Here is an 18419-nt window from a genome sequence, read left to right as displayed (position 1 = left end):
TGTGCTTATAAAGAAAAAAGAAATGTTTTCTTTTTTTTATCTCAATAAAATCCAATTTTAGAAAATTGTGCAAATTATGAGCAGTATTTTATTATTTATTTATTTAGCTGTCAGTCTAACGAGTAAGTATTAATTTTGAAAATAAATGATTAAGTTTTATTGTTTCTAAACGAAACGGAACAAAATGTTGCACAGTCGCAGTAACGGAAATTTTGACATTTAATTTTTGAAGTGAAGTGACGCGGTTCCGGAATCCGATTTGTTGTTGATATTTATTTGATTATCTTTCAACAATTTTCCGAGTTCCTGCAGTTAAATTTGTCACTCCCTTCGTAATTAGTGCCGACTCTGCCATTCTGTAGCTGACCAATGTCTCCCGTGTAGTTAAAAATCTATAATCATGGCATCAGTGACGATGCAGAGAGATCTTGTAGTGAACCTGAAAAGGGAGACTTTTTCAAATGTGGGGATCCTCAGCAAGCTGCAGCAGATGCCTTCAGACCTATCAAGGCAGGTTTTCAAAGAGAATGCGCTCGAAAAGCCCACACAGAACGTGTTCAACCATTTATCTTATTACTTGGTGTCAATCATCGATCCGCAGGTTTGCGACAAGTTTTCGTGGCCTTTATATGATACGAAGACCGAGAGAACGTATAGGGGGCAGTTGTCTGCGTTTATAAACGATTATAGCTCTAAAGGACTGGTGGCTCCGGTTATGTCGTCGTATCTGGTGAATCCAGGATGCTACAAGGTCACCATGCTGATTTTCCAGTTGTCCCAGCTTGCGGTACAGCGATTGCTTGTGTCTAAAATGAATAATAAACAGAAAGATTTGTACAGCACCATGACAGACAGATACAAGAACAGTTCTGAAGAATTTCTTGAAGTTGTTGAGAAGGAAACACACTACATGAAAAGTAAATTCTCCAATTACTTGCGCAAAAGAGAAGCTATGGAAAAAATGGCTGCTATATTCCGTGAGAGAATCACTTCAATGGAAAAGGTATTATCTGAAACGAAAGCCCAGGAATATATCAACAACTTAGTTGACGGTTACATCAGCCAAAGAGATTTTGATGAAAATACCAAAAATGAGTTGCTGAAAATTAAAAACGTAAACGTACCAGCTCCTATTTTCAATGACTGGTTATTGTACGTTGATGAACAAATGAAAGAACTGGAGTGCAAGTGGACAGAGAAAGTGTGTCCGTTCCTAAAAATATGTATGGAGACTCGTGATAGTACAGAGGCGTTAATAGCTAGATGTACGGGGGAGGCAGACCGCAGCTCTTTTATGGTAGAGTATAACCACAAAACGGATGAAATCGACACGAAAGAGTTGCAAAGTCAAGTGAATAGTCAGCAAAAGTATATTTTAATGAACATTGTGCGAGATGAGAAGCTCTACTTTCCTAATTTGGTTCGAAGCTTTTTAATATCAATATGCTACATACTCAAGGATACAGAAATTGATGATGATATTTTCAAGTTCAACAAATATTTGGAGAGTGGACGCAGAGATTTTAATGAAGTTGTGTCAGCGATGAGGATACTCAATAACCGAGTATTGAATGCAGAAGCTAGACTAGAGGTAAGATATTATCTTTGATAGGCTTAAATATTTCATAACTTGATTATTATTGAAGCACAAACCTATAAAATATTTTAATTTATCTCTCTCACTTAACACCAGGTGCGATTGCGGTCAAATAGGTGCGATTGCGGTCAAATACCTGCCTTGTTATTTGGGAAAAATTGCATTTCTGTAAAATAGTGCAGTATTTTTCTATCCTCAAACCCTATACTGTGAATGTTTTGTGTTTTGCTATTGGTGTACCTTTATCAAGTAAAAATAAGTATTTATGTTTTGTTTGGCTAAATCTCTCTTTCTTGTTCACAATTACTTTTTTGGCACAGTTAGATGGCTAATTCACTGTTTTTTTTGTATGTCTAGCATTCTTGAGCTATATTCTAGGCTCATGGAAAGTACTTATTTATGCAGTAAAATCTTTACATATAATAATTATTCCTCTTTTAATTTAAATGTATGATAAACTATCATTTTTTTCTGTCTCCTTTCAGCCATCGCCGACGCTGTTAGATCAGTCATCAATATCAATCAAGGAGTATGAAATACCACCACTGCCAGACCTCTCTGATCTGAAAGCTACAAGAGAGCATCCAAGCCTTCACTTCAACACCTTCACACCGATCAGTATGTCCAAACACCAGTTCAACTTACGTAGAAAGCATAATTCGTTTAGTTACTCAACAAAATCAAACTACCAAACAAATCAACCCAAATCGATGTTCGCGACGCCATTCCAACCAGGGCCTCGTGACGACTTCCTGAAGAATCTCTCTTGCCGTGTCAGTTCCTATTGCCCTGATGTCAGCCAAAACTTCCACAATCTATCAGTCATATCACAAGTAAATCCTCGTGGCAATGAAACAATAGCTGAATGTTCAGGGTTCACGAAACAACAAATAATGAGGCTTTTATCCACCAAAAAGTCTAGCAGCTCGAAGAAAATGAAGCAAAAGATGGAGAGGCCAAGTTTGAACGTCAAAAAGGGTGGTTTGTTCAATGAATCCAGTACATCGAACGAGAGCAATGGATTATTCCGAAGCTACTCATCCCCAAATCTTTTTGAGAACAGAGAAAAGAGGTCCTTCACTAAATCAGGTAAAAGGAAGCTGTCGATTATGCCTGAAGATTGTCCTTCGCTTCTTGAAGTATCTGGCATTGCAGCGTTAGAGAAAGATGACATGTTTGGCACCCCTGAAGGAATTCCACATTTAGAGAACTCCAGGAAACTAATGGATGCTACCAGTTTACCTGTAATATGCATCACACCAGATATTGAATCAAAAACTAAAGATCCATCTGCAGAAAAGGTGATAGATTTCAATAAAGTTATTGAGGCAGATTTATCTGATATAGAGCCAGTATTAAAAGAGCCTAAGAAAAGTTTTGAGACTAAAGTGGAGGAATTAAAGACTGAAACACCTAAGAATACCAGCCAGCTTATAAGGAAAACGAGTTCGTTGGAAAAAATCATCAATAGGTTTAAGAAAGTTCGCGCGAATGTGCTGCCATCTGATAGCAACGATGAGGCTGGAGAGTTTAAGACTATTGTTGAAGAGAAGGAGAATACGAACTCGGTCAACGTTGATGTATTCACAGCAAACAAGATTCTATTGCCTGATCTGTTAAGTCCAAGTTGCAGTGCTCTGTCCATCAAGTCTACGGACTATTTAGACCAGTTTTGTATGGAATTAGAAGAGAGGGAGCAAAGAAAACCGCGTCAAAGTCTTGGAACAGCGCTGGGCGTTGATAACACGTTCTTAGATCAATTTGATTTGATAGATTAACATTATCATTGAATTACTATTACACACTACCTATTACTATTTTAAGCAATGATAGTTGCTGCAGTTAGTACCTATACATATAATTAGATGTTGCAGCATGCATATTTTTGAACTATTATTATTAACAATAAAATGCATAATTTAATGCACTGTACTGTTTCTAAAAAGAATTATGTAGCAAGAAATACTAATATTTTTACTAATTCATGTATTCAACTAACTCATGTTAAGTGCCTAATGTATCCAAATATATATTTTTAAACATTTTTCATTATCATCGATAAATTATTTTCATAACTCATATTAACATCATTATGTTATTTCTTGTTGTTAAAGAAAAGTATTTGTATAGTAAATTGTTATTTTTGTGCTGTAAATAATGCTTATTCAATAAAAATATTCAGTTGTGAAATTCAGTTTTATTAACATTTCAAAATTAAAAACAAATTCAGTTAAAATAGTTTATTAAAATATAAAAAATTCAAATGCATTAATAAATTAAAAAATACTTAAATCTATTGAGCTAATACCTGTAAGAAATAAGGAAATAGATGAATAGAATAGAAAATCTGAAAAAATATGGAAGCAGAAAGTTTTTGTGAGTTGTTTTTCCAACTTATTCATTATTGTCATGTCAATCAATGTCATACTAATGTAAATTAAGAGTCTCTTGATATAATAACTTATTAATTTTATGTAAACAACGGAAGAACTGGCTACACAATATCAAGAGCTATACAATCAGTCTACGAAATCCCCTTATATCTTAGGATCACTTTCTTCCAGCTTGACAATAGTTTCGGAGATCTCCCATAATTTCTTGGCTCTGCCGGGGTCACTGGCTGCTGAAGATACAGTGCTTTCACCACAGTCGGAGAAGTACTTTCCAGTGACTTTCTCCAATTTCTCGTCCACAGCTAACATGACGGTAGTCTGGCAACCCTGTCTGGGGGTCTTGAAGAAGCCTTTCACAATAAGCAGTAGGCCCCAGCTCAACGGGAAAGGCACGTTCCTCCAAATGCCAGAGTCAATCAGACCAGGGTGTAAGCAGTTGGCGGTCACGCCTGTGCCTTCAAGGCGGCGAGCCAACTCCTTTGTGAAGAGAATGTTGGCTTCCTTTGATGCATAGTACAAATATGCTGGGAACTTATCTACTGGGTTAGGGTTTTCCAAGTCGACGGTCGCTATCCGATACAAAGACGATGCCACAACGACTACCCTTGAGGGCGTGCTTTTCTTGAGTAAATCAATAAGCAAATGGGTCAGAAGGAATGGTCCATAGTGGTTCGTGGCCATGGTCAATTCGATGTCGTCTTCAGACTTCTTTTTGCTGAAAGATCCTGCGTATCCAGCGTTGTGGATGAGTACGTCGAGTTTGTCTTCTGTTTTCTTGATGTCTTCTGCGAATTGTCTGATGGAGGAAAAGGAGCTGAGGTCCAGCTTCTTCACGATAACTTTGGGGTTCTTCGTGGACTCGATGATGTCATCTGTAAAGGGGATTACGAAAATTAATCGTTTGTTTTGGCTACTGTTAATATCGATTGTAACTTAGAGGGACATCTTCAGCTTCGTTTGAAGTTGCTTGAACTTAGGAGGTCGAGGTGTTTATAGGTAAAACATAACCCTCTGGATTCGTAGCCTTTTGTATGCTACAAAGTGGGGAAAAAACATTTCAAAGCTGGCTTCTTACTGGTGAGCTTCGAAATGGGGGTTTTTTGTCAAACTTAGGTGTTAGGCAAATCATTTTCATTACCAAGAGTTAGAATTTGGAGGTGGAGGTTATTTAGTAAATCTATTGGTGCTATTTTCTCTGATTAGGAATGTTTGTATTTAATTCAACTGAAATTTTAAGAACTTTTCCAGATTAATAAACCTAAATTTTAACTCCGTCCCTTCCCTAATCACCTTCGCAAAAAAAAATGAATAAATTACCTCTAAGTTTCTCAGCGGCCTCCACACTCCTGCAAGCCATGATGACCTTAGCGCCTCTCTTCGCCAGATCTTTGGCAGTTTCCTTCCCAATTCCGCTGGTGCACCCTGTCACTATGACAGTCTTCCCGTCCATGTTAGTTTTATCCCTGAACATGCCGCAAGTGTATTGTGCGTAGAGGCGAATGGCGAATAGGAACCCGATGAAGCCGAGGATGGCTAGTAGACCGATGATGATGAGGAACGGGAAGATCCAGAGCAGGTAGTGCGCTCCCCACGATTCGGCGACGATCATGTCTGTAAAGATAGAGAAAATATCTTAATATGGCATTCATTAGTGTTCGGAAAAGACTGGTAGTGGAGGCTTTGGCCGGAATCCCACAGTTCTTTCCCACTTAAGACGAATGACGGAGCACCGGGGTTGTTTTAGTGGGTATGCCTTGTCCTTCTGGCTTGGTGAGCCCCACATCTTATCCTGTCCCTGCATGGTAGGTAATGCATTTTCATGCATTTTTTCGCTGACAAAAAAAGGATACTTACACAAGTTTTATTAGACAGGTTTAAGGCCTTTGTCACATTTTAACGGAAATGGCCGTCGCGGATCTTTCGTAAAGTAACAAGTTATGTACGAGGAAAGATTTGATTGTTTGTATTGAACAGGCTCCAAAACTACTAGACTGATTTGAAAAATTCTTTCACCATTAGAATTCTCACATTATTTCTGATGAACATAGTTATGCGGTAGGTACGAAGTTCGAAGTGGTCAACTACTTCCACTTACTTATTTAAAATAACGAGTCATAACTTAGTAACAGTAAACCGAATGTAGCAGTAACAATTTGGTCCCTGTAACATTAACCAACTAAAACTAACGCCTGGTTTTCGAAATTAAGATTTTGACGAATCGACTCGCTTTCTTGCGATTTTCAATCATCATTTTGAGGTAATAAAATTAAAACTAATCTTGTTAATCACGTAAAGCCACTAACATCTGTCTATCCACCGCAATATGGAAGTACCCAATTATGTGGTTTTCTCTTAGAAACCCCACTGATCTTATCCACCATAACGCGAAACTAATTAGAAATTGTCATCAGATTATAATAATGATCCGTCCACTTACCAAGCATAGTTTCAAAACGATTAAGGTGTAACCTAATCCAAAAACATAAATAACTTGTAAATTATTAAGGAATGTATTGAATTTCGTACGTAGGTTAAGTATTTGGTGTACCTACACAAGATAAAATATCATCATCAACAGACATTATGACCATTTGATATTGGTGGGTAGTTGCAAAATACTATTTACCCACGCACGGGGTACGGAGAAACGGAAGCGTGAGAGGTAAATATTTTTTTAAGATTGGAAATCCATACCTTGCTTTTCAGTCTTGAGCTTGACTGACGATTAGGTACTTTGCCATTTTTTGAATGAAAAAGAAAAAAAGAACCGAATTGAGAACCTCCTTTTTGAAGTCGGTTAAAAATTAATATTCCTAATTTATTTTAACAATAGTCTGATCGATTAATTTAAGATTCAATTTCTCATTCATTTTTACAAACAGCCTCGTAAATTAGGTAAGAACTTATCAAACTTAGCCAAGAACTTTAATCAATAGGCTTAGATATTATTTCTTCCATTCATTATGTAATATTTCTTCCAGTTTATTAAGAAAATTACTTAATACCTAAGTTACATCACGTCTCATTCATTCTATGCAGTCATTTGAATATTTAAACCTATTTAAAGTTGACAATGAAAATGTTTATGACTGAGTTCAAAAGAAAATAAGTTTTAAACTATACCTACTCGTACATGTAGCACTTACCTCAATTAGCCAAATTAAACTTTATCTCCACCAATAAGTACACGCCTAGTTTCTATCACATGTGAGTAGCTACTAACATAACGCTTACGCCAAAGAAATCGCGCACAGCATTCTAAACAATCGATTACAACATATAACAATATGTGGGACACACGGTGTCGTTGTCATTCTAACTACGTCCTCAGCAGGTTAATAAATAATATCTATACATAATCGATATAAAGTGACTTTAAAATTGATTGTATTTTGTGTATAAATCGAAACAAGCCCTACCACCAACCAAACTGAACAGAAAAATCTGCCCCTACTAGGAATCGAACCCGGTACCTACCTCTGGGTCTTACAATTAGAACACAGAGGCGGTTGAAACGCTTGTAATGTCCACCTTGCTATCTACCACCATCTCACCTTATGTCTGTCGCCATAACATCAATGTTAATACCATTGTTGTGTTCCAGCAGTTGGAGGTAAGCCAGTACTCTGTGGTTGAGGATTCTGAATGAAGCTCGCTTCCACCTTCGGCTTGAAAAATGATGATATTTTTCATCAGGTGAGATGCATGCCAAGAGCTTCTTTGTTGTTGATAAAAAAACTAGTTTTATGATGATAAAAAATAAGTGCCTTACAATGTTGATGTTAAGGTGCTATAACACGTATTTAATGCTAATTGCCATGATCTTCATTGAATGACAGCTCATTTAGGTACCTACCTGTTTAATTACCTAAGTAAGTTTGTACTTATTGTTTTTGTTGAGGTTTAAGTTCAATGTTTTGTTTCTATTGTTATACATACGTTATTGTTCCTAAACACACTACCACACTAGGCTACCTATTGTAATTTAACCTTCATTTATTTTAGATCAATGCAATGAAGTTTAAGAAGATCATAAAGAGTTAAAGAGGATAGGGAAAATTCCTACTATTCCCATCGCTGCATCTCCCGTGTGGCCAGGATCTACAGCTTGACCGCCAAAAAAAACCCAACCAGTGAAGGTCAAGTTTGTTCCGGGGGAAAGTTAAACTGACATTGGACCCGCAACGAAAGTATTCAGATACTTAAGTAAGTAGGTGGAGTTTGAAGTTAAGGATCGACTTCCCTCTTTAAAGCGGATGACAGGTGACAAACAAAGGTTTAAGTTTAGTAACTGGAAAGTTCTCTCACTTGTATCTTTTCTTTGGCTTACTTGAGATTGCAATTCAAATATTGATGTGTCTTAAACCGGCTTTCGAATGTCGGAGAATCGCCGGCATTCGTAAGGTAAAAGTCGCGGTGAATAGCTGACCCAGACAGATGTTCACGACCTGTGTGACCGATCGGTCATGGGTAGAGAATGAACTCATGGGTATCACAAATGACAATGAGTAAAAAATGTTATTAGTCTTTTCAGCACCAGCCTATTATGCTGTCCCATATCCATAAGTGGTGGTAGGTAAAGCTATATAATAGGGACGTGTATGTATGAGTGCCCTAAAAAGGGTCTACCCTACTTACAAATAAATATTTTGATTTGATTCATGAACCATGGAAAGACAAGGAAATGTCGTGCATAGGCAATTGGGTAGCTTAGTGCTTTCTTGGAAAATAGTTGTTGTTGTATTTATCGGGTTGTCTGAAACCTGAAAGAAATCGCTTGATAGCGATAAGATTGCCCAAAACTAATGCCGTCCAACGTTTTACTTTTGTGTTTCCTTTACAATGTAACCAGCCTTTTTTGACGTGAAAAGCATGGCATGGAATGTTTAACTACCTAAACAAATGACGATGATGTTGTATGATGATTGATTTGTAAAACAGACAAGATAAACTTTTTTACACCACTTCAAGACAAAACACCAAAGCTATTATAATGCAGAACAACCGGGGTTAAATTCCATAACAATCATGATATTAAATATTTCCTCAGATTTTCTACCACGATTCATATTAATTTGGATTGAGTTAATAAAGTTTTAGAAAACCTATCCATTTACCTATTCTCTGTGTTTCTTATAAAACTACTTATGATAATACAACTCACAATTATGTTGTTTTCTTGTTTCAAAGCTATTTCCGCATGACGTCTCGAATTAGTATTCAACGACCGCCCACGGCAAGATGTGCTTGATTACTGAGTCAGTTAAACCACTGGTTAAGTCAAAGGGCATCTTAACTTGTTGTTAAATAAATTGTTTCCTTAACTTCTTATTCGTTTGTACTTGTTTAATGCGGTTATTATGACGCGTTAGTTCGTGGTGTTTTATTTAAAGTCTCTTTGCTACTTTGGTACGTCATACTGGATTTTTCAAATATTGACAGCATGTACCTATAGAAAATAAGTTAGGTACATCATAGAATTAGTTTTCACAAATACCTACACAAAAAAAAAACAGTTTATGCACACTTACACGTGCTTACACAGTGTATGCCTTAGGAATTTTGAAGGTAGATAGGACGGGTTACCTTCACCATATCGAATAACAATTGATCGAAAATCAAAACATCGAATACGATTCATCGAAAACTCAAAACATTGAACGATTAAAATATGGAATTTACTGTTAACATTTTTCTTTAGTGGCATAGCTTGTTTGCACCAATTCGGTTTTTGGCCGCATTTTTATTACCACCATAATTGCAGTTTTGAGTCCAAATTACAGTGTGTTTTTTGTTGTTCGTGGTTTGACTTGCTATGCGCCCGCGCTTGTATCGTCATAACTGCTCATTCGTATGATAATTCGTTTTTTTTGGAAATAATGGGCATTAGACGCTGGAACGGAGGTTCTTAGGTAACGGTACCCAACTCGGAATAAGTAGGCTCTTTAGTAGGTATTTTATGATTTGGCAAGTTGAAAGTGATTGTTTTTAAGAAGTAAACTCTAGGCCTATAAGTTTTAAAAGACTTCTTACAGACTACTTTTAGATTCCAAAAATGGTTGTGTATGTAAGACCTAAATACAAGGTTCTATATCCCAATTAAGTAAGAGCTTTGGAAGTTTGAAGTTTCTTTCTTTCTTTCAACTTTGTCCAAGAAATGAGTCCATGTTTTATTAGCCTACTGCTGGACATTTTTAGCCTACTGCTGGACATTTTCAACCGACTTCAAAAAAAGGAGGAGGTTCTCAATTCGACCCGTATGTTTTTTTTTAGAGAATTCAAGATAGCTGAGCTAATCCCCATGTCGTTGAAGTAGAACTTAACATAGCCATTTGAGTAATATCAATTTCAAAAGAAAGTTGAGATGAAATTGAAGCCTGGCTTTCTTGAGAACCAATCTATCTGCAGATTTCCAACTGATTCTGATTTCTAACTGTAGCTACATACATCAGATGCATGCATATGGCAGTTACATAATATGAGATTCGTAATAATACGGTGAAGTATCAATAACTCCTTTACCTCCTTTTTAACTTTCCTTACTTTAACTGTTGATTTATACTTAGCCTTAATTACCTACCTACCTTTAACTACTCGAATACTGAAACGGTATCTAATACTTCAAACATTAATGTTGTGTGATCCGTTGATTTTAAATATTGTGTAGGTACGTAATTATTAGGTCAGAGGCTACAGAGGTCTTTCAAACAATTCCAAGACTTATTTATTTACCTACTAAGATGTGATAATTATAATTATCTAAGTACTTACTAATAAAATTAACTACGCAAGAAAATAAAGTTGTGACATTTTCAGACATTTTGACAAAGAAAAATAAGTTTTTGTTAGTTTGGTTTTTGTTGCCTAAGTATAGCATACGAAGCAGTTGAGATAAGACGTAGGCATCCGCCACGGAAGAATTTTCCAAAGTTTACCTCTAAGTTCTCCTCAGCTTTAAAGGGATGAAACGGAGGTTCAAAGTTTAACGCGAACGAAGCCGCGGGCAAATTATTCATCTAAAACGATAAACAATTCTATTTTGAATTCTTAAAACCGGTTCAAATGCGATTATTGAACCCAGAAAGATTCGCGATCATATGCTATTAACTGTACAGTCAGCGTCAAATAAATAGTTCGTGACACCCAAGGTGGCCAAAAAGTTGACAACACCCTTATTCAAATTGTAACAAGGACGTGTTGCGAACTTTGTGGCTACTTTGGTTGTCACCAACTATGAGACAGACTATCGTCTACTGTGCAATTAATACTGAGGAACTCGATGGAGAGATTGGTAGTTCAGGCCCAGGTGGAAGGCAAAAGGGTACGCGATCGATCTCCAACCCGCTGGATAGACACCATCGCAAAGGCTACTGAGTCCACATGGTCCAGTGTACTCGCGATGCCTCTAACCGTCTAAAATGGAGCACATCGCCAGGTGAGCTACCCTCGGAGATGATATCAAACACCCCACCGTGTACCTCGTCAGCGCAACCACGACTACTCAGTATGGCTAGCATGAAAAACTTTCGAGCTCGAATCGTTTGCGTATTCGAATCGCCATCAAAAGATTTACTTAGTACGAAAACTACAACAGCGCTCTTGTGAACGTGTCGTAAAGTGAACTTAGTATGAGAAAGGTTACATGAAACTTATTTTGAGAATCAAAATTGTCACGTTATCGTTTAATTCGAAGGTTGAGTATCGAATTTTGTCGAATACGCAAACGATTGGAAGACGAAAGTTCTGACACAGAATAAGTAATAGTAGGTACCATATTCATATTCATTTATTTGCTCACTAAGTGTCGGTACATAAGGTATTATAACTAAATACAGTGCATAAAACTTAGTAACCAAGTTACCTGACAAGAGTGCCCGACTAAGAAGAAACTATGTGACGCTGACTGTACTATGTTATAGAGTCGCTAAATATTTAATAGCATCACGTAGGCGGCAGATTGTCGCAGTCGAAGTCAAATAAGCGGTGAAAGCGACTTTTGAAAAGACGCAGTCTTAAAATATGTTGCGTTCGTTAATTTGGGGAAAACTCAAACAGCTTTGTTGTAGTAAACAGGTTTGCGGTTCAGTCACCTGTTAATTGTGATTTAAAACCATACAAAAAGAGTATGGCGAATTGAAGGTCACTTTCACTGGTGCTGGTAGTGATAAATACAAATAGTTACTGACAATGTAGGTACCGACTAACGGCTAATCTCGGAAACTATTTTATAAACTGACGATTCTCATTTCTCACCAATAAGCGAAACGCTGAAAAAGTCATCAGCAATAAGTAGGTATACCTATTGTACCTATATCATTAGGTTTATAGTTTCCAATCGAACAACGTTATGACCGCGTCGAGTTGAGAGGTCAAGTTTTGTCTTAAATTCTTTATTAATGTGCAATAGCCCCTTTTCTACAGACCTGCATTAAATAATACGCACTCTACATTTTCAGTTAAGTAATGGACTATCAAACAGTTCGTTCGTTCGTTTCAGCCGAAAGACGTCCACTGCTGGACAAAGGCCTCCCCCAAGGATTTCCACAAAGACCGGTGCTGCGCCGATCAAACAGTTAAAGAAATAAAAATCCCCTCCGTACTCTTGCGAGTCAAAAATCAAAATCAAATATATATTTATTTCTGTAGACTGTAGACTAATTAAATTAGTACTAACAAATCGTCATTCATAAGGAGCATAGGCTCCTTATGAGCCAAATATCCATAAAAAAGAATGTGACATGTGGACAATGGACATGCTCATTATTTTGCTTCGAGATTTGGCAAGTGCTGAAATGAAGCGCCGCAACAAACTCAGTCACCATTGTCAATTCATAAATACAAAAATGTTTTTCAAGATTATGAACGGGTTTTTCTGTGAAATGTCACGGTGTTTTTCTGCCATTCGTTAAAATTTAATTACTATACATAAATACCTGAAAGTAAACTGTACTTACTTGCAGCTTTTCAGTTCACACCGGTAAAACACTTCACTACTAATCAATGGCACGTGCTACACCGTGGTCCGCCTCCAAAGAACTGCGCCGGCGCATTCTCTTAGCGGCCCAACACCTGTGAGAGTTCGAGACGAAGCTTTCTCGTGGTGCCGACAGAATAGAGCGGTTGCTTGTAACATGGTCCTACTGTTCTGTGTCAACTGTTGTACCTTTCGTATTATGCAAAAGGTAGATTATTAGTTTGTTTGTTATCACACCTGAAGCTAAGTGAAAGTGACCTACTCGTACTTTGCAAAAAAATATGTAGTTACCTGACTAATGCCCGTTTTCACCATCAATCGCTAATTTTTAAGTCACCCCTATGGAAACAAAATGCCTGTTATACCATAGGGGTCACTTAAAAATTAGAGATTGATGGGCATAATTCTACTTTTATTTCCTACGGCTGCAATGGTCAGTTTTGTTTGGCCATCAATCAAACTCAACCAGTGAGGGTTGGTTAGGTGTACTACCTCACTACTAGATATTTCATAAGGTTTTTAATTGTAATAAATAAAATGTCTATATAGAGCCATTAGAGCTATGTCTATATAGGAATAAATAAATAAATAAATAGAGCTCAGTGGTTAACTTGGTCGCCTGAGCAAGAAAAAGCGAGTTTGAACTTCGAGTTCCATCTGAAAAAAAAAAACATAGAAACAGACAGCCTTATTGTAATACCTACCTAAATGTAGCTTAAAACTAAGATTGACTTGCACCACCTAACTTTGACCGAAACTATAATGATAACCGATGTTTTTTGTGTAGAGTTTGACAGATTTTTGACGTTTGTCAAAGTTAAAGGAAGATGGTGGAACCCAGCCTAAGTGAATTATACATTGGCCTTTAAAGTTTCTAAAGCTAAAGCTGTCTATGTTGATAAGGAGACAGACGTGAAAAATAATTCACGATGATCTAAAACTATTTGAATGAAGTTGCAGACATATTTATTTAATTTTAGGTACAAAAGCTCTGCTCTTTGCTCTACCAAGCATAATTTGCAGCCACCTTTAAAACGAATGTGTCTGTGGGATTGTTTAATAATTTTGGGCTTGGTTATGGTAACTGTAAAACCAGTTTTGAATCAGCCGAAAAGCTACATTCTGGATATTTTTAGCATGAATGTGAGTGAATAGACACAAACAATATGAGTTGAAGAATGGCTGGCTGGTACGAATGTCTAAGTCTTACTTAGATTCTAAAACAATTTTTAAAACTTTTAAATTTGGTAAAAGAGGGATAAAGGACTTATGCCCGTTTCACCATCAATCCCTAATTTTTAAGTGATCCTTATGATAACACATAACAGGAATTTTGTTTTCATAGGCGTCACTTAAAAATTAGGGATTGATGGTGAAAACGGGCATTACCTATACGAGTATTCGTAAAGCGTGGGGATTGTATGTACCTTTGGGCTTTTGGTGGCTAAATTATAGAGGGTAGTCGACCTGCACATTCGAGACTGAAACATTTTATGATGTGATAACTATACGATGTAACGATTTCCTCATAATTATATTTAGCACCAAAACACAGTTGCTGGCGCGCCGCTTTTCCTTCGGCTTAAAAAACGCGCGAACAACGAAAAAGTAAACAACGTGTGCCTAAACAAAAATCGACCAAAGAATCACCACACGGTTAATGATGACTCGTAGAAAGTATAACAAGCAAAAAACTTACCGTAAATTATTAAAATTCCCCTAAATACGAGTCTAAGTGTAAACTTTACTATGGCCAATAGAAACGAGGCCAGACATTTGTATTTTTGTTGTGATAAAAATGCACAGACCAAACACGAAATTAGGTGCAGTTCACTGTGAATTAGCAACATGGTTTGGATGACAATGCTAAGGTGCAGTCCACACAGGGATTTAGTGAAAGGTGTAAGTTTGCTTAGAAAAAATCTAAGGTTAAAATTCATCATTAAAATCGAGCCACAACATTATTTTTTTCAGATGGGAAAATAAATTAGTTTTTCCGGAAAACGATTTCTCAAATTTTTACGCCTTGCCGAATGTTATAAAGCAAAAAGATTATACAGTGTGTCCGGGCATGTAGTGATCAAAATTTAAAGGCGTAATCTATGGACAATTTTATCGATGAAAATACTTCAAAACACAAATTTGGGGGGGGCTTGACCCATTTCTCGCAAAATTACAAGGATTTAAGTTTTTAATTTTTAGTTTTCTTTTCTTCCTTCAAAAACAAGTGAAAGCGTAACACTAATAAGTAAATATATTATATCATGCGATAGCCAATAAAATTATCTATTAGTAGAAGTAGAAAACAGACACAAGTTTCATACATTTTAAGGGAGTAAGAATGGATTTAATTGGAAAAAATCATGAATTTTTTCATTTCTTTTTCAGTTATTTGCCAACCCAAGGAAAACCAGGTCGTTAAAGTATGTTTTATTTGCATTGTATTATTAATATTTGAGCTATTCTACAAAACAAATGTAAATTTATTAGTCTACGTCTATTAGTTTCGACATTATTGTTAAACAAAGATACGTTTCCAGCGGTTCCATAGCGCTGTTAACATGCGAAAATGCACTGCCTGAAAGAATCACACAACCTATTCCGACTACATGACTAGCCGCGCTATACAAAGACTGAGTAATTTTTATGTAAATAAAATCTTACGAGCAGAAAACTCCAGTGGAAAATAAAAACGCGTTAAGTTTTTCCTGCACTAACGTGATAGTTCTACCGGCAATCAATAGATGGCGCTGTGCTCCTTTCAATCGCGATATCATTTGATTTTTTGGCCATACATAAATATCGGATATTAGAAACGTTACATTGAAGAGATTAAAGATTAAAAAGACACGAATTTTTGAAGACGTGTCGCTTGCAAATACTGTAGCAAGGATACGTTAATCTACTATATAAAAATAAGTCGGGTTTTCCTCCCTGACGCTATAACTCCAGAACGCACGAACCGATTTCCACGGTTTTGCATTCGTTGGAAAGGTCTCGGGCTCCGTGAGGTTCATAGCAAAGAAAATTCGGGAAAAGGGGGTAAAACGGGATCCACGCGTACGAAGTCGCGGGCGGCCGCTAGTTAGGTATAAAGGGTGGAATTTTGTAGTACCACCTGGAGGGAAAGTGCTCTTAAAATTGAAGATAGAATTTTTTTCTCAAAGAAAACATTCCTTTATTTTTGAAAAGAAATAGCACTGCATTCAAAGATTTCCAAAAATTTGCTTGCCACACCCGGGCATCGAACTAACTAAAATCTGTTAAAAATTACACCCTGTATTTTTATTGCATCGATCGTTAGGGATAGGTAAGTATAAGGATGAAAATAATCTCTCTAACAAACTTGATAAATCAAATGAAAGGAAAACCATGAAATCTTAAATTATTTTTATTACATACAGAAAATTTTATGGTATGGTAATGAATTCTCGAAAATTTTTCGAAAATCTTTGAATGCAGTTCTATTTCTTTTCAAAAATAAAGGAATGTTTTCTTTGAGAAAGTTAGTTCATAGGCGTTCCGTAGAAAGTTTATATGTAGGAATGAGATGTAGAGTTACGAGTAGTTCTTAGTTTTCTAACAATTTTCATACTATCAAGTACAGTCGCCAACTGCCAGACAATTTTCTTCGAAAACAGCATTTATTACAACTGTAAAAGATGTAACAGAATTTAGCTTGATATGCTAGTGCCCTACCTAGTTATGCATCCGTCAGCTCCCTCTGCTCTAGACTAAACAAGATAAGTCATCACTTTCCGCTCTACAGTGTAAGCATTCGTAGAATTGTTATTCACATAAGAGATGTGTCAGCAGAACTAAATTGTAAACACCGTACTGGACGACTGCGATCGGCCACAATATTAAATCATTATTAAATCGCCTCCAACTCGGCGAGGACGTGATCACTTAGTTTAATTAAATATAATCCTTTTTAAAAAGCTTCCACCCCGCTCCCGAAATCTGACTGGCGCAGCCGTTCGGATTTATTGCTGCAAGTTTTCCTAAAGTTTACGCGATTGGTGTCAAAATCCGCCGTTTAAATTCGTGATACTACGGGAAACTAATAAATCCGCCGAACCAAATAAATTTGTCATCGAAGTACGGGTGGAACGAGTATGCAGAGAACGGTCGGTTGGTGAGTAGAACTTTTCGCCAATCCTTCCACTCCTTATCCTCTGTGTATTTTTCATGCTTTTTAAATCGTAGGGAAATATTGCTACTCCGGGATAGAACTTCTCCCAGGGTATCGCATTTTGTGTTTTCGTCATAAAACTTTATCGTTAACACTTTTCGTTTAGATTTAAGTGAATTAAATATTGAAACAAAGTAAAGTAAATAAATTGAAATAAAGTAAATAAAGTGAAATAAAGTAAATAAATTGAATATTGAATTAAATTAAATAAGTTTATTGTGTAAAGTAAAAATTATTAAAGTTTTTAAGTTAATTGTCTCTCGAAATTGAACAATTAAATTAAGAACTACTCTTATTTTTACTGTGTATTTTATTGTGTATTTTATTGTGTGTTTTATTGTGATTACCGTATATTTTAATTGTGAATATTGTGTAAAGTACTGTTACAAATTCTGACTGGCGCATATCAATTAAATACATTTAAATTCAGTAAAAATGGCTTCACCACAAATCGAATCCGTACAAATCACGCCAATACCCAACGAGATGCTCAGATTAATTCCATTTTTTAATGGTGACAAAAAACATCTAAATTTGTTCCTTAAAAAATGTGAGTATGTTATATCGAGATATAGAGGTGGGGTTGAGCAAGATTTATACGTGTACCACGCTATCACTAGCCGCCTTACAGAAAATGCAGCAGCACTGTTATCAGAACAAGAAAATTTAACAAACTGGTCGGAACTTAAGGAAATTCTGACACAACATTTTGGAGACCCGCGTAGTGAGGCATGCATTAATATCGAATTAGAATCACTAAAAATCAGATCGAATGAATCATACACAGACTTTTGCAACCGCGTGCAATCAACCAGATCAATGCTTATATCCAAAGTAAACACCATAGCAGACGAGTCAATCCGTCACGCCAAAATCACCATATACAACAACACCGCGTTAAACGTGTTTCTCTATAATTTACCAGAAAACCTTGTGCGCATTGTGAGACTAAAGGCACCGTCCACTTTGGAAGCCGCCCTCTCGATTGTGCTCGAGGAAGTAAACTTTATGGACCAATATAACATGCGAAGCAAAATGCATTCGCAACCCAAACCTAACAATTCGTTTACGCCAACTCAACAGAAATTTTCAGGCAATCAGCCTCATTTTGTCAGCTCTAATGCAATCAAACCGATAATTCCTCCACAATTTAAATTTGGCCTTCCGCCTAATCAAGGCTACAAACCCTTCCAGCAATATGGAAATAAACCTTTACAACAATTCGGCTATTTCAAGCCTCCGCATCAACCAGGTTTCAGG

The 18419-nt window shown here is 36.6% G+C and overlaps 2 protein-coding genes across 4 annotated transcripts; one reads left to right on the top strand and one right to left on the bottom strand.

Annotated features, from left to right (window-relative positions):
• The first annotated feature begins 224 nt into the window (after nt 1-224).
• On the top strand, nt 225-3754 carry LOC135083977 (uncharacterized). The gene is made up of 2 exons (XM_063978737.1): nt 225-1591; nt 2083-3754. Exons 1-2 carry the CDS (start codon nt 401-403, stop codon nt 3373-3375), a joined length of 2484 nt encoding a protein of 827 aa, XP_063834807.1. The 5' UTR covers nt 225-400; the 3' UTR covers nt 3376-3754.
• Nucleotides 3755-3822: 68 nt separating this feature from the next.
• Nucleotides 3823-13056, bottom strand: LOC135083905 (retinol dehydrogenase 14). Of its 3 annotated transcripts, none has more exons than XM_063978659.1 (3): nt 12945-13056; nt 5308-5601; nt 3823-4862 (listed from the first exon to the last, which is right to left on the bottom strand). In XM_063978659.1, the coding sequence occupies exons 2-3, from the start codon at nt 5597-5599 to the stop codon at nt 4135-4137; spliced, it is 1020 nt and encodes a 339-aa protein (XP_063834729.1). In that variant the 5' UTR covers nt 5600-5601; nt 12945-13056; the 3' UTR covers nt 3823-4134. The 3 variants fall into 3 exon arrangements, with proteins under 3 accessions (XP_063834729.1, XP_063834731.1, XP_063834730.1); XM_063978661.1 differs by lacking the exon at nt 12945-13056 and adding an exon at nt 9155-9247; XM_063978660.1 differs by lacking the exon at nt 12945-13056 and adding an exon at nt 7137-7234.
• Between the last annotated feature and the right edge of the window lie 5363 nt (nt 13057-18419).

Source organism: Ostrinia nubilalis, chromosome 24, assembly GCF_963855985.1.
Source record: "Ostrinia nubilalis chromosome 24, ilOstNubi1.1, whole genome shotgun sequence".
NCBI lineage: Eukaryota > Metazoa > Arthropoda > Insecta > Lepidoptera > Crambidae > Ostrinia > Ostrinia nubilalis.
Note: the sequence above shows the minus strand (reverse complement) of the source record. Positions and strands in the feature narration are given on the sequence as shown.

What these genes read in the sequence shown, in the direction of transcription:
- LOC135083977 (XM_063978737.1), top strand. Translation starts at nt 401, where the DNA reads ATGGCATCAGTGACGATGCAGAGAGATCTTGTAGTGAACCTGAAAAGG. An exon ending in ATGCAGAAGCTAGACTAGAG is followed by an intron (nt 1,592 to 2,082) that starts GTAAGATATTAT and finishes GTCTCCTTTCAG; the next exon opens with CCATCGCCGACGCTGTTAGA.
- LOC135083905 (XM_063978659.1), bottom strand. Translation starts at nt 5,599, where the DNA reads ATGATCGTCGCCGAATCGTGGGGAGCGCACTACCTGCTCTGGATCTTC. An exon ending in GGCCGCTGAGAAACTTAGAG is followed by an intron (nt 4,863 to 5,307) that starts GTAATTTATTCA and finishes TCCCCTTTACAG; the next exon opens with ATGACATCATCGAGTCCACG.